Source organism: Equus caballus, chromosome 15, assembly GCF_041296265.1.
Source record: "Equus caballus isolate H_3958 breed thoroughbred chromosome 15, TB-T2T, whole genome shotgun sequence".
Lineage (NCBI taxonomy): Eukaryota > Metazoa > Chordata > Mammalia > Perissodactyla > Equidae > Equus > Equus caballus.
In genome coordinates, this window is record NC_091698.1 from 27,353,685 (window position 1) to 27,366,911 (window position 13,227).

Here is a 13,227-nt window from a genome sequence, read left to right on the forward strand (position 1 = left end):
GCAAGGACGAGGTACCCTGTTTCTTTCAAAAGCCGTCTTTGCTTCTCTTCAGGGTAAGCTAGACTACCACTGACCTCCGAACCCCCTCAAAACCCTCCCTTGACTCCCATTCAGGGCAGATCAAGGGCAGTCCTTCCATCACCTCCATCACCTGGCCGCCTCCACCCAGCCGGCTCTGCTTCCTTCCCTTCCTGACACTGGCCACGAGGGTCTTCTCCCTGGTCAGGCTGGGCTCTGAGTTGGGCTCCCGCACCCACGTTGGGCCACCCCATCCCTCTCCTTTTTGCCTAAATGCCCTCCTTGGATGAGACAGAGTGTGGGCAGGAGTGTGTGGTGGAGGTTGCACACACACGCGCATCTGCTCTTGGCCCTTCTCCAGCCCCCTCCTCCCACCATGTCTCCCATCTGCTCGGGGTCCTCTCTGCATCATGTGAGCCCCTCTCTCATTTCTGTTGCTAACCTCTGCCTACTCCTGCACTCTCCCAGTCTGCTCAGTAGCTCACGTCTACCCTGTCTTAAAAATAACCCTCCTTCTCCCCTCTCAGCCCTTATACAGCTACTGCCTGCTCTTGTCTCCTTCCACTTTCCAGCCAAGTTTCTATGCAGTTGCCTCTATGCACCATCTGCAACCTCTCCCTCCCACCTACTGTGGCCTGGCTTCTCTCCTGAGCCAAAGCTACTGAAGCCCTCCTAATAACCAGGGGACACCGTTGAGTCCTCACCCTTTCTCTCTGCCACATTCAGATCACCAATTGCTCTTGTCTGCAACTCTCCCCTCCGGAGGCTGCCTCAGTGCTCCTCTTTGAAGACTCCTCCTCACTCTCTTCTGCAAACCCCTCCTCCTCCTCCACCTGCCTCTCCGGCTGTGGCATCCTGATAGGCTCCAGCCTCAGCTCTCCTCTCATTTCACTCCGCCTACTCCCCTTGGGCAACTCCTCCGCAACCAGGGGCTCAGATCCTGGTGTGCTGATGACACACCCATCTGTCCAGCAGCCTTGGGGACTGGTCTATGTGGGTGTCTCACAAGCACATGTCAAAGGTGGGATTCATCCCCTCTGCCAGCCCTGCTCCTCCTTCAGGGAGCCCATGGTGAGGCGCCACCCCTGACCACCTTGCCACTGGAAGCAGCGGGCGTCAGCTCAGGGGAGCCAGCCTCACTTCTCAGGTCCCGTTAACCGCTGGCTCTGGCCATTCTGTTTCCAAAGAGTCTCTGGAACTTGCTCCCTCCTCTCCAGCTCTCCTCCCCCGTGACTGTACGCCCATTTCTCTACAGTGAGTGGCCCAACTTACTCCACTCTTGTCTATTCTTAACGCTGCTCCTCCTGTCCTCTCCTGCCCCACGGGCCCTCCCCTGCCTTCAGGAAGAAATCCAAACTCCTTTGAACATCATTTCTCCTTAACTAGATTACACATTCCTTAAACCAAAACTTTATCTTGTCTTTACTGGGTCCCATGACCTCCTGGGATTTGGCATAGCATGAAGCCCCCCAGGGACTTAGTGAAGACTCAGGCGGGTTGACCAAACATCCTCGTGCACCCAGCAGTGCACTCAGCTGGTGGCCAGGGCCTCCTGCAGTGTCAGAAGATCCGGGGCAGGCCGCGGGCCTCTTTCTTCCTGGGTTACCTGTTTCCATGGTTACCTCCACACTGGTCACTTCATTGGAGAGATCCTTCATCCTAGAGTCTTGACGGGACTTGATTTGGGTGACTACCTCCAGGAAGACTCGGCCTCGATAAGCTAAACCATCTTTAACAGAGTGGGGAATAATCTAGTAACAGGGAGGAAAACGGGGAGAAAAGAGATGAGAGAAAAAGAGCAGGCCAATCTCCCTGGAAACCCGTGCACCAAAGACGGGGCTGTCTGCAACTTCCTCCCCAGGGCCGCCCACAATCACAGTGGGGAATTCCAGAAACCCCAGACGCGGCAGTGCCAGGAAACCCCTGGTTCCTGACCCCTCTTCTCCACCCTTAGGCCCACCGCTCCTCTGTTGCAGTCCACCTGCTGGCCCACTCGAAATGCCGCGTTCCCCACAAAAGGCATCCTGCTTGGAGGGGACCGTGGTAACTGCTGAGTTGGCTCTCCCCGCCTGGCCAATCAGGGCATACCCCGCCTCCTTGGCGACAGTGATTGGTCCAAGGGGATCACACATTGACCTAAGGAGGCCAATTAGAAGGCCTCCCTGGCCTCCCTATTAAAGGCTTCCACCGCCGCGTTCCCAGCAGGGAGGCCTGCCGGCAGTAGGAAAGAATGAGGCCCCGGCTAAAATGATGCGAGATGCAGTGAGAGGGAGAGCCACCTAATGGCCGGACGTCCCGCTTCCTGCAGCTCTGCCTCGCTCGGAGTCCTTCCTAGCTCCATTCCCCGAGTTGAAGCCTACTGGAGTTGGCTTTCTGTCATTTATCACCAGTCTGAAATAATCCAATGCTTTTCAGCATTTACTGGTGCCCTTTCTTTTGTCTCGTGTCCTTTCCACCTGTTGAAAACCTTACCCGAGGCCTCGTGGCAATGCCCCCTCCTCCGTGAACACCCAGAGCGCTCCATCTGTGCCTTTCTTGTGCCACAGCACAAGTGCCGTGTCTATGTGGCCATTTACTGCAGACCAGGCGACCTCTACTAGAGTGTGGCGGCCAGAAACCAGGACCGGGCCCTGCTCAGGCATTTCCCAGGCCCCAGTGCCCTGCATGTGGTCAGTTTTACCTCCACTGTTCCCCAGAGCGGACATGAGAAGCTTACAGTGCCTTCCTCCTGGATCCTGAAAGGGGCCTTTTTACCCCCATAGAGAGTCAGGAAGCTGGGGCCAAAGCAGGGTAGGAATCCCGAATACATTCCTGCAAGAAGAGAGGGTGAGAGCGGCCAGGATGCCGGTGGGCGAGGCGGCAGGCTGGGGCCGGGGCTCGCTTGCCTTCGGTTTCTGCTCCGGTGGATGAGATCTGGTTGAGGGACAGGCTGACAGTCCCTATCTCATCCCGGCAGTTGTTCCTGGGGCTGGAGAGAAACCCGCTGCTAGCTGAGCCCCTGCCGCCTCTGATTTTCTCCTCCCCGCTTGTTTTTCAGCCTCCGCCCGGTTGCTCACCAGTCCAAGACTCTGAACCTGATGTAGCTGGAGAGGCAGGGCAGCTGCAAGGGGAAGGCGAGAGGAGCAGTGGGTGCCCGCTCAGATGGTCTGGTCCTCGCGGAGACTGAGAGCGGTTGGGAAGTCCTGGGTCTGGGCCCGAGGCCTGGCTCAGTTACCAATGAACCGTGTAACTGCAGCCCAGATGGATTTGCCATGGGAGGTTATGGACCTTTGGCTTTGGGGCCCTTTGTGAGGCCCTGGGAGAGACCTAGGACCGTGTCCCATGATGGTTTTGTATTCTTGTTCTTACAGCAGCCCCCTAATTGCATGAGCCTCAGAACCCGCAAGACCGGGTCCGCCTGACTGTGGGCTCGATGACGGCCGTCCACACACGGCCCTTCACGGTCCGAGTGCATGTTTACCAAACCATCTCCTGGGGAGGCTGTGGGCCTGGAATGTCTCCATCAGGGTTAGCAGTTGACTTTTAAACAGCAGGACATCTATCTCTTCAAAGAATAAATAATAATAGCTGCCACTCTGGGGAGGGTTTCCATTGTCCCCTGGCCTGTGCTCAATGATCCATGTGGATCACTGAGTGACTCCTCCCAACAACCCCACAAGCCAGGTGCTGTTATTCCCATTTTCAGACAGGAAAACTGAGGCACAGAGAGGTGGAGTTCCTGAAGTTCTCGTGTTACACGCAGGGGCTGAAGCAGCTTCAGAGCTCCTAACCACTAGTCCGCCATAACCCAGCGAGGGCTGTGATTGTTCCTATTTACAGATGGGCAATGAGGCCCAGAGAGGCAGAGGGACTTACTCACAGTCACACAGTAAGGGGTGGAGTCAGGATTGGAACCCAAGCTTCTGAGTCTTATCTCTACTCTGCCACAGGCTTCCCTCAATTATGAACACAAAAAAATCCGTGTGGAAATCAGAGCTGCTGGGGTTGAGGCCTGGGTGGGGCCCAAATCCTCTCTGCTGAGGCCTCACCCCCTCACGGTGCCTGGGGCACAGCCGGGAGCCCTCCCAGGTCTCCCCTCTCCTGGTCCATTCTCCCCTTGCTGCAGAGGCTGGGGACCAAGGGGCAGTAGGGAAAGAGCTTTCCAGCTGAGCAGCCGGGTGTAAGAAATGAGGAAATGGCCAGGGTCAGGAAGGACACTGGGAGTGGAGAGACGGGTGCCGTCAGGCGTCCAGGTCTTCCAAGGTTCTGAATCCTCCAAATTCTGATTCATGGCTGAGCCATCTTTTCATCCACCCTGTTGAGATTCTCCTCCCCTGTCCCAGTTCCCTGTCTTGATTTCCCTCCTGTCCTGGGGTCCTTGGACTGTAAACTGGCACACCCCCGTTTTCACCAGTGCCTCCCCTCTGCATCCTGCCTTGCTGGGTCCTGACCAGCTGGCCTCAGATGCTACCATCTGTGTGGTCATCCTGCCACTTCAGAGTGAGTTCCCATCTGCCGATTGCATCTCCAGAGGGTTAGCGACAGTCAGGCCTGCATCCAAATGGCCCCACCCCTAGAAACTGTGTTCTGTGGGAAATGGGGGAGGGTCCAGGGTCTGGACATCTTCAAATGTTGGGAGGCCGCTTTCACGACAGAGGAGGGCCTGGCCTATGCCACTGGCTTCTGAGCCCGAAGGCAGCTGAACATGAGGGAGGACTCCTAAGGCTCTGAGCATCCACAGAGCAACTGAGAATCCTGGCCACGGGTCTCATCACAGCCAGGCAGAGGGGGAAGGGAACAAGGATGGGGGATGGACGAGGCCCTCTCTAAAATCTCTCCCTACTCTAAGGGTCTATAAAAGCACCCAAGAAGGTGGGGATTATGAGGAATGGTTAAAAATTATGACTCACCAGGAGGCACATTGGGGAAGCTTCTAGAAGCAAGGTGGAGGGTAGAGGGGAGCTCGTTAGCTAATTGCCCATCACATAAATACAAGATACGAGAAAAGCGAAACTCTCTCTGGGTCACCAAATAGATGCCACACAAAGTTCTGTGCACTCCCCCTCACGAGAGCACTCCGGTTCCCTCTCAGAATTGCCTGCTCTTCTTTTACACGCAGCTCGGAAGCCTGGCATGGAGGCAGAGGCACTCAAGGCTCTCCCAGGGCTTCGAGAGAACGGGCATGCGCACCGCTGACGGGTGACTGAGGAGGACTGAAAGGCTATGAAAATCAGACCTCAGAACTCCACAAAGAAGAGCATCTCAGGGCCACTTAGTACAGGAACAAATAGCCCTGTACTACATGTAGCCCGCAGAATAACTATGTTCCCATGACGCCTCTACACCACCAACAAACAGCTATAATTATATTCAGGCTACTTTGCCTAGAAGATAAGAAAATGCACAATACAATTTAGAATGAGTCTTTAAAGTGATTTTTTTTTTTTTTTTGAGGAAGAGTAGCCCTGAGCTAACATCTGCTGCCATTCCTACTCTTTTTGCTGAAGAAGACTGGCCCTGAGCTAACATCCATGCCCATCTTCCTCTACTTTATATGTGGGACGCCTGCCACAGCATGGCTTGCCAAGTGGTGCCATATCCTCAACGGGGATCTGAACCTGCGGACCCTGGGCCGCTGAAGCGGAACTTGCGAACTTAATGGCTGTGCCACCAGGCCAGCCCCTTGTTTTGTTTTATAATATAGGTGAAAGGGCACATTTAAGTTCTCTGGGAAGTTCAGCTGTATGGCCCACTCATTTCTTAGTACTAGATAAATAGCGTAAAGTTTTCTGTAATATGTTCTGGGCTTCCTCATGCTCCCTATCAGGCAGAGCCCCAACTTCCCCTCACATGCTCCTTGGCCCCTACTTTCCATCCACACCCCAACTCAACCACCCAGTTGTCCCTTCCGTTTGTGGGGCAGGAGGAAGAAGGTGGGCATGAGGGAACAGCGGTACCTGAATCTGGAAGGTCAAGATCTGGTTCCATATCGGGTTCTCGGTATGGTTCTTCACGTTTGTCTTGAGCTGGGAACATCCCAAAGCAGTGTCAGTGCCAGCCTGTCCCCTCCTCCCTCCGCTGGCCTCACCTTCCAGCCCGTCCCATCCAGCCCACAGGTGGACGCTGCCTGCAGCACAGGGCTGATCGTGGGAGGCCCCGGTCTGCAGACACGCTGATAACTTCTCATCTGCGGCAACTTCAGGTCTTCGTGTGCCTGCCCAGATCTAGATTCCTTAATACTTTTCCATCAACTTTCAATGGACTTAATTTAAAAATAAATATAGTGTTACTAGCTTTATTATATGAGGGCATACACATAGATTTTGTTAGATAAACACTAAGATCCCAACAGAAAAGTGGGCAAAAACAATGCCGATGGCAGCAGCATACAACGGCATGCCCTTTTTCAGAGCATCACTTAGTTTTTAAACCTAGCCTTCTTCTAAGCAATCATGTCAGTGAAATCCAGGGTTAGTTGGATTAGTTAAATGTTTTAATACACACTAAGAAAAACACAGAAATATTAAATTTTTTGAAAAATGTGCACCACCTACCGCCCAAGAGCATCTCACCTAGATCAGGAGGACCCAAACCACTCGTTGGGAAAGAAATACTCAGGGTGGTGCTTTAAAATTATGTCCACAAATCCTTTATACTCCTCCCTTCAAAAGGTGGACACTAATCTCCCTCCCCTTGTATGAGCTGAATTTAATGACTTCTTCTAATAGGTAGAATATGGTGGGAATGATGGTTCATGCGTCCTGAGACAAACCTGTTTGACTTTAACCCAATATTCCCCAAGTTTGAACACAGGATCCTTTTTCTGCACATTGGCATTTTGGAAAGTGCTATTCTGTTTGCTCTCATCACCACGGCCTGGGTTCGTTTCCCGGTCAGGGAACCACACCACTCATCTGTGGGTTGTCATCCTGTGGTGGCCGCATGTTGCTGTGATGCTGAAAGCTGTGCCACCAGTATTTCAAATACAAGGAAGGTCACCCATGGTGGACAGGTTTCAGTAGACCTTCCAGACTAAGACAGACTAAAAAGAAGAACCTAGCCACATACTTCCAAAAAATTGGCCATGAAAACCCTGTGAATAGCAGCAGACCACGGTCTGATATGGCACCAGAAGTGAGAGGATGGTGGCAAAAGACAGAGCAGGTTCTGCTCTGCTGTCCACAGGGTCCCTAGGACTCAGAATTGACTTGCTGGCACTAACGACAAATTCATAGAGGTTCAAGGAATGTCAGCAACTCTCTTGCCCAGAACCTTCAATTTATAGATGATGAAAATGAGGCCCAAAGGGGACGGTGACAGTTTCAAGGTTGTGCATTCGCGGGCATGCTGATGCCTGTTGTTTCATTCCTTCATTCACTCATCTGTACATTTGCATATTTGGTTTTCAGTGGCATGTCTCCACGCAAGGCAGTGGGCACAGCTCTGGGATACAGGGTGACTCAGCCATGGCCTCCACCCTCACGGAGCTCCTGGTCCAATGGGGTCACATCCCATTAATGAGAGAACTGGGATACGATTCCTGGGGTCTGCCCACCAACCCACTCTTTTCACCACACCGTTTTTTTCCAAGTGACAATTTCTCTAAGCCTCAGACCTTTTCTACTCTTACCTTTTCCCCAATTAGTTCCACCTCCAACGCAGGACTCACTGAGTAGTGTTTCTCTGTGAACAAGAAGTTAAAAGATTTCTGAGACAGCATCATTTTTTTTTTAGGAGAAGGAAATGGAGGTGACAGAACAACTTAAAACTCTCCCCTATAATTTGGTTTGGTGCCCCCTGGGCAACCTCTCCCATTTCCACTCTATTTCTAGGTGCCGTTATGAGATATGGCACATAATGGCAGCAGGGGTGGGGGCTGGTGTAGGGAGCCTTGAGTCTTTATCTGGGCATCAAAGACAGGTCAGGGGCATATGACCCACTTTAAAGGGCGTCTACAGGGCCTTCATAAAACAATTCTTGTTGGATTTCAGTTTTACTCTCTTCTCCCACCCCAAATTAGGTTAGTGTCAAAGAGGAGCAGGGAAGTCCCATGAGACTCCAGGGTGCCGCTACGTAGGGCACCTCAGAGTCGCCCCTCCCTGCCACCCTGGTTCTAACTGAGCTGAAGGTCCTCTGCGCAGTAGATGAAGAACTGTAAGTGGGCCACTTTGACGGGGGCCACCGTTGACCTGAAGATCCGAGGGGTGGCGCCCTGAACCCCGTAGGGAAGCCGTTGATCTACCTAGAGAGACCAGAGAGCTGGCAGGGTCAGCGTCATAGGGAGGTCACAACCGGGGCCACCAGATTTGGCTTCCCCGACCTTCCACTTGGTACAGGGAGGGTGGACAACCCTGAAGTGACACAGTAGACAAATGAAAGCACGTGAAGGTCAATGACCACTTTGAGAGCCACAGAAGCAGCCAGGGTAGGAAATATTTCTGGGGTGTGTGTAGGGGGGGCAGCCTCACCAGGGCCTGGTCTCCCACACCAAGGGCACAGATGGTGACTTTCAGGTAGCCTCTCACACCATTGTTGGGTTCATTTGGCTGGCAGAGGCCTAGCCACGTCCTCAGGAGTGTGTGACCTGGAGAGGCAGAGGGCCCATGGGAGACCAGCCTCCAGTCTCCATTCTTCTTCCCTGAAACCAGTCTTTGTTTCTCTGGGAGAGGGATGTGGAGACAAATCTCATATGTTCTGGTTCCTATCCAGTAGCAGAAAATGGGAGTCAGTCATTCCTACCATTAAGCAAAAATAGTGCACTCACAAGGCTGTGATTGCCTTCAGGAAATAGGGACCCCTCTTTCCCAACCTGGGAACTTACAGTTGTTACTGTCTTTGTCTGAAAAAGGCAAGCATTTTCCCCAAACCTAAGCCCCAACCCCAACCTGGTGTGTATGTTACGGCCAGGTCACAGTGGAAACCACTGCTCAAACTTCAATCCCCCAACACTGGCCTCAAGAAATGGAAATTCAACCCAAGGGTGCAATAAAAGGTTAGCATTTGACCCAAAGGGATGCCTTGAGTTTTGCAGAGAAAGATGTTACTATAAAACAAGATAAATTACAGTAAAATATTATCAAGTACAGAAAATAATTCATATGCTCTAATACTCTCCCCCCATATGTTGAATATACAGGGATTTTGAGATGTTTTGACATTTGGCCTGATTTTTCTCAGAAGACACACATATTTGCAACAACTGTTACCTACCTGGAGAATGGTAGATAAACCCAATATCTGTCTGAAAAGACAAGAGTGGAGTAAAGATTAGTTAGGTCCTCCAGCCAAGCTCCAGAATGCCAGCTAGCCTGAGGACAGTCCTAGCCACGGGGCGCAAGCACTTGCCCTGCCCTCACTCCCCGGGGCGCAAGCACTTGCCCAGCCCTCACTCCTTTAATCTTTACAACAGCCTGGAAGTTGGTTCATTATCACCTCCACTCTACAGAAGAGGATACTGAGTTTGAGAGAAGTTCCCAAAGTCTTACAAGTAGTGAGGAGGCCTGATTGAAAGGATCCTTAACCACCACGCAGCCCTGCCTGGCCAACAGAGCATTGACTCTTCCCTATCTCTGGAGGGAAGTGTGTCTCCTGTCCTGGGGAAAAGGATGGTCAAGGGAGGAGTTGGCAGAGGCTATGGGTTTTCCCTTTCCCCTGGGAGACAGCTTCTGACTGAGGCCTGAGGGATGTGGCACAGGATTGAAGGTGGTGTGGGGCCAGGCGCCACAGAACATTCAGGCCACCCTTGTAACCCACATCTGAAGGTGCCATAGAGCAGTGCCCAAATCCTGCATGTAGGCCTGCTTTAAAACTCAGTTACCGTCTTAGGTTAGGTAGGCAAAGACTCCTTAGATACAGTAACAGAAGCACGATTCATAAGAGGAAAATTTGATAGATTGGACTTCATCAAAATGTAAAACTTCTGCCCTTTGAAAGACATTGTTAAGAAAATGAAAGAACAAGTCATATACTGGGAGAAAATATTTCGAAATCATGTATCTGATAAAGGACTTGTATCCAGAATATATAAGATATAAGAAATATATAAGAAAATCTCAAAACTCAATAGTGAGAAAACAAGCAACACAATGAAAATAAGCAAAAGATTTGAACAGACATTTAGCCAAAGGAGATATATAGATGACAAAGAAGCACATGAAAAGATGGTCAACATCGTTAGCCACCAGGGAAGTATAAATTAAAATCACAGTGAGATACCACTACACATAATTAGAATGGCTAAAATAGAAAAGATGGACTATATCAAGCGTTGATGAGAATGTGGAGCAACTGGAACTCTGATACACCAGTCAGGGGAATATAAAATGGTAAAACCTATTTGAATTTTGGGGAAAGACTGTTAGGAATTTTCTTCAAAAGTTAAACATAGACCTACCATATGAGATAGTCATTCCACTTCTACATATCTACTCAAGAGAAATTAAAGCATAGGTCCACACTAAGATGCATACATCAATGTTACAGAAGCTTTATTGTAATAGCCCCAAACTGGAAACAATCTAAATGTCCATCAACAGATGAATGGACAAAGAAACTGTGGTATATCCATGCAATGGACTACTACTCAGCAATAAAAAAGAATAAACCATTGATACATGCAACAACATGGATGCGCCTCAAAATAATTATACTGAGTGAAAGAAGCAAAAAAAAGAAGTACATGCTGTATGATTCCATTTATATGAAATTCTAGAAAATGCAAACCAATCTACAGTTACAGGAAGCAGACCAGTAGTTACCTGGGGATTAGAGGGGGCAGGATGAGCGTGAGAGGAAAGAATTACAAAGAAGCACAAGGAAACTTCTGGGGGTGATAGATGGGATAGACATATTCATTATCTTGATTGTAATGATGGTTTCATGGGCGTATATTTATTTTTAAATGTATTAAATTATCCATCTTAAATACATGCAATTCGTTGTATGTCAATTGTACGTCAAGTTGTACAAAACAAAATAAAGCTCAGTCACCCCTAATGAAGCAATAGATGTAGGCAGTGACCATCGCTAGCTGTTAACATAAAGAGAGAGATCAGTGGACATTCTGCGCCTCCTGCTGAAGTCATCTTGCAAAATAACTGACCCAAGTGTGATCAAGCCTCCAGATGGACATACCTGGACAGAGGGACATGTGAAATGATCCCCTGGAGGTGCAATCAGCAAAATCTAGACTGGGGAAACTCTACAGGACAAACTGTCTAGTTTCTTTAACAAATAAATTTCAAGGAAAAAAAGGAAGTGGGCCCAACAGAATAAAAGAGACCTAAAAATACGTATTAACCACCTGCAATGTACGCACGTGGTTTGGATCCTGATTTGAACAAACTGTAAAAGGAATTCACAAGATAATCAAGGGAATTTGAACACTGACTAGCCATTTAATGCTATCCAAGAATGATAAAGATTTCTAAACGTGACAATTGTATTTGGTTATGCTTAATAAAATCTTTATGTTTTAGAAATACATACTGAAATATTTAAAAATAAAACGATAGGATAGTCTGAGATTTGATTCAAAATAATCCAGTAGGGGAGGGGAGGTGGGCCGGGTGTAGATAAAAGGTGATTGGCAATGAATCGGTGAAGTTGAGCGATAAGGATGTGGGAATTCATGGCACTGTTCTCTCTACTTTTGTGTATGTTTGAGATTTTCCAAAAGAGTAATACTAAGAAAAAAAAAAGGTCAGATTTCCTTTGACCTCTATAACTTACTCAACAGATCATATCGTTAGTCATTGTTGGGAAATTGCACAGTGACCTTTGTCAAAAGCACGTTTTTGACCTCCTGCCATCTAACCCCTCGGGAGGCTCTTAATTGCTCACCCTGTGCTGCTCCTTTGAGGGTGGGATGGGGGAGGGGCAGGTCTTGGCTGGTCCTGTGCTTATTCCAAGTGGTGAGAAAGAACACATTTTGATTTGTCTCAAAGTTGCCTTTCCCAAGGGTGGGGCCCCTTTTCAGGGGCTGCCACGTTAAGCAAATAAAAATACAAATGCCAGCTTAAATTTGAATTACAGGTAAACAACGACTACTTTTTTCGTGTCCATATGTCCCCTGCAATACTTCATGAGGAGCCATGCGAGATGTGGGACAGACTTAGATTTAGAAAGTATTTGTTGTCTGAGATTCAAACTTAACGGAGCCTCTTGTGTTTAATCTGACAAACTTATTTTCCTGATCTTTCTGGATTTGGAGAATCTTAGTTTAGCCCTGCATGACTGTGTAAACCTTCCTCAGCTCTCAGTCTGTGTCTTTCCAAAGCAAATCTTTTTCCTCTCTCCTCACAGGGAGCAAGCTTTCTCTGGGTCTCTAACAATTAGGCTGGCCTTTTTGGATCTTCTGCTTCCACCCTGGAAGAAGTTTGGACTGTGTCCATCGTATCACAAGTGTGGGGAATTTACCATGGCCCCATGCTTTCATAAATGTTGCATATTTTAATCCTCACAAGGACCCTGTGGGTTGAGTATATTATTATCCCCATTTTGCAGATGAGGAAATAGAGGCTCAGAATAACTTGTCTAAATCTCCCAATTGGTTGGTGGATCCAAATCAGGATCTTTCTGCTGAAAAACCCACGTCATTTCCCCTAGACTGGGGCATAGACCCTGGAGGGGGTCTCTAACAATTTCACCAAACCTCCTCCTCCATCCAGTGCTCACCTGGAATCTCCCGATCTCTGAATTGAATCTCATCACTGAGGAATTCATCACCTGCAGGGCAATTCCCAGAAAGATCTCAGTTATTCACAACCCCGCTTTCCCCCACCCCATGGGAGGGATTGTAAGGGCACATTCAGGATTCTCCCCGATTATCAACACTTCCTAATGGCTGACCCTTCCACATAGCTTTTCCCGTGTAATTCTCAGAGAAACCCTGTGAGGTTCAGATTTCTAGTTCCATTTTGCTGATGAGGAAATTGATCAGAGAGGATGATTCACTTGGTCAACACAAAGCAAAGCATTGCACTCAGCTGTCTTCAGGGCACGTTGTCCTGGTTGTTTCCGGTGTGCTTGCGTTCCCAAGAACATGTGACCTCCTCAAGGGAGGGGCCTCTTGTTCTCCTTACCCTGTGCTGGGCACATAGGAGGCACTTGATAAACAATGTTCACCTCTATAACAGGGCTCCCTCTGGTTGAGGCGTGGAACGTCCCAGGTTGAGGGGACATTTGAGGAGTCCTTTGGTGGCGTGAGAATCCTGGCACTTGGGAAGAGGC

At 49.4% G+C, this 13,227-nt stretch overlaps 1 protein-coding gene across 2 annotated transcripts in view; it reads right to left on the minus strand.

The window, feature by feature from the left end:
• The window catches only part of FER1L5 (fer-1 like family member 5), a 53,707-nt gene that overhangs the window by 30,877 nt on the left and 9,603 nt on the right, over nucleotides 1-13,227 (minus strand). For both annotated transcript variants that reach the window (XR_011425918.1, XM_023618638.2), the window contains exons 9-18: nucleotides 12,673-12,723; nucleotides 9,208-9,238; nucleotides 8,466-8,581; nucleotides 8,116-8,239; nucleotides 7,628-7,680; nucleotides 5,955-6,023; nucleotides 3,075-3,118; nucleotides 2,904-2,986; nucleotides 2,735-2,829; nucleotides 1,641-1,769 (exon numbers count right to left, since the gene is read on the minus strand). Coding sequence is in view for 1 of the 2 variants with exons in the window: in XM_023618638.2 (XP_023474406.1) it covers nucleotides 1,641-1,769; nucleotides 2,735-2,829; nucleotides 2,904-2,986; nucleotides 3,075-3,118; nucleotides 5,955-6,023; nucleotides 7,628-7,680; nucleotides 8,116-8,239; nucleotides 8,466-8,581; nucleotides 9,208-9,238; nucleotides 12,673-12,723 (795 nt within the window). In the remaining variant the exon portion in view is untranslated. The remainder of the gene's footprint in view (nucleotides 1-1,640; nucleotides 1,770-2,734; nucleotides 2,830-2,903; nucleotides 2,987-3,074; nucleotides 3,119-5,954; nucleotides 6,024-7,627; nucleotides 7,681-8,115; nucleotides 8,240-8,465; nucleotides 8,582-9,207; nucleotides 9,239-12,672; nucleotides 12,724-13,227) is intronic.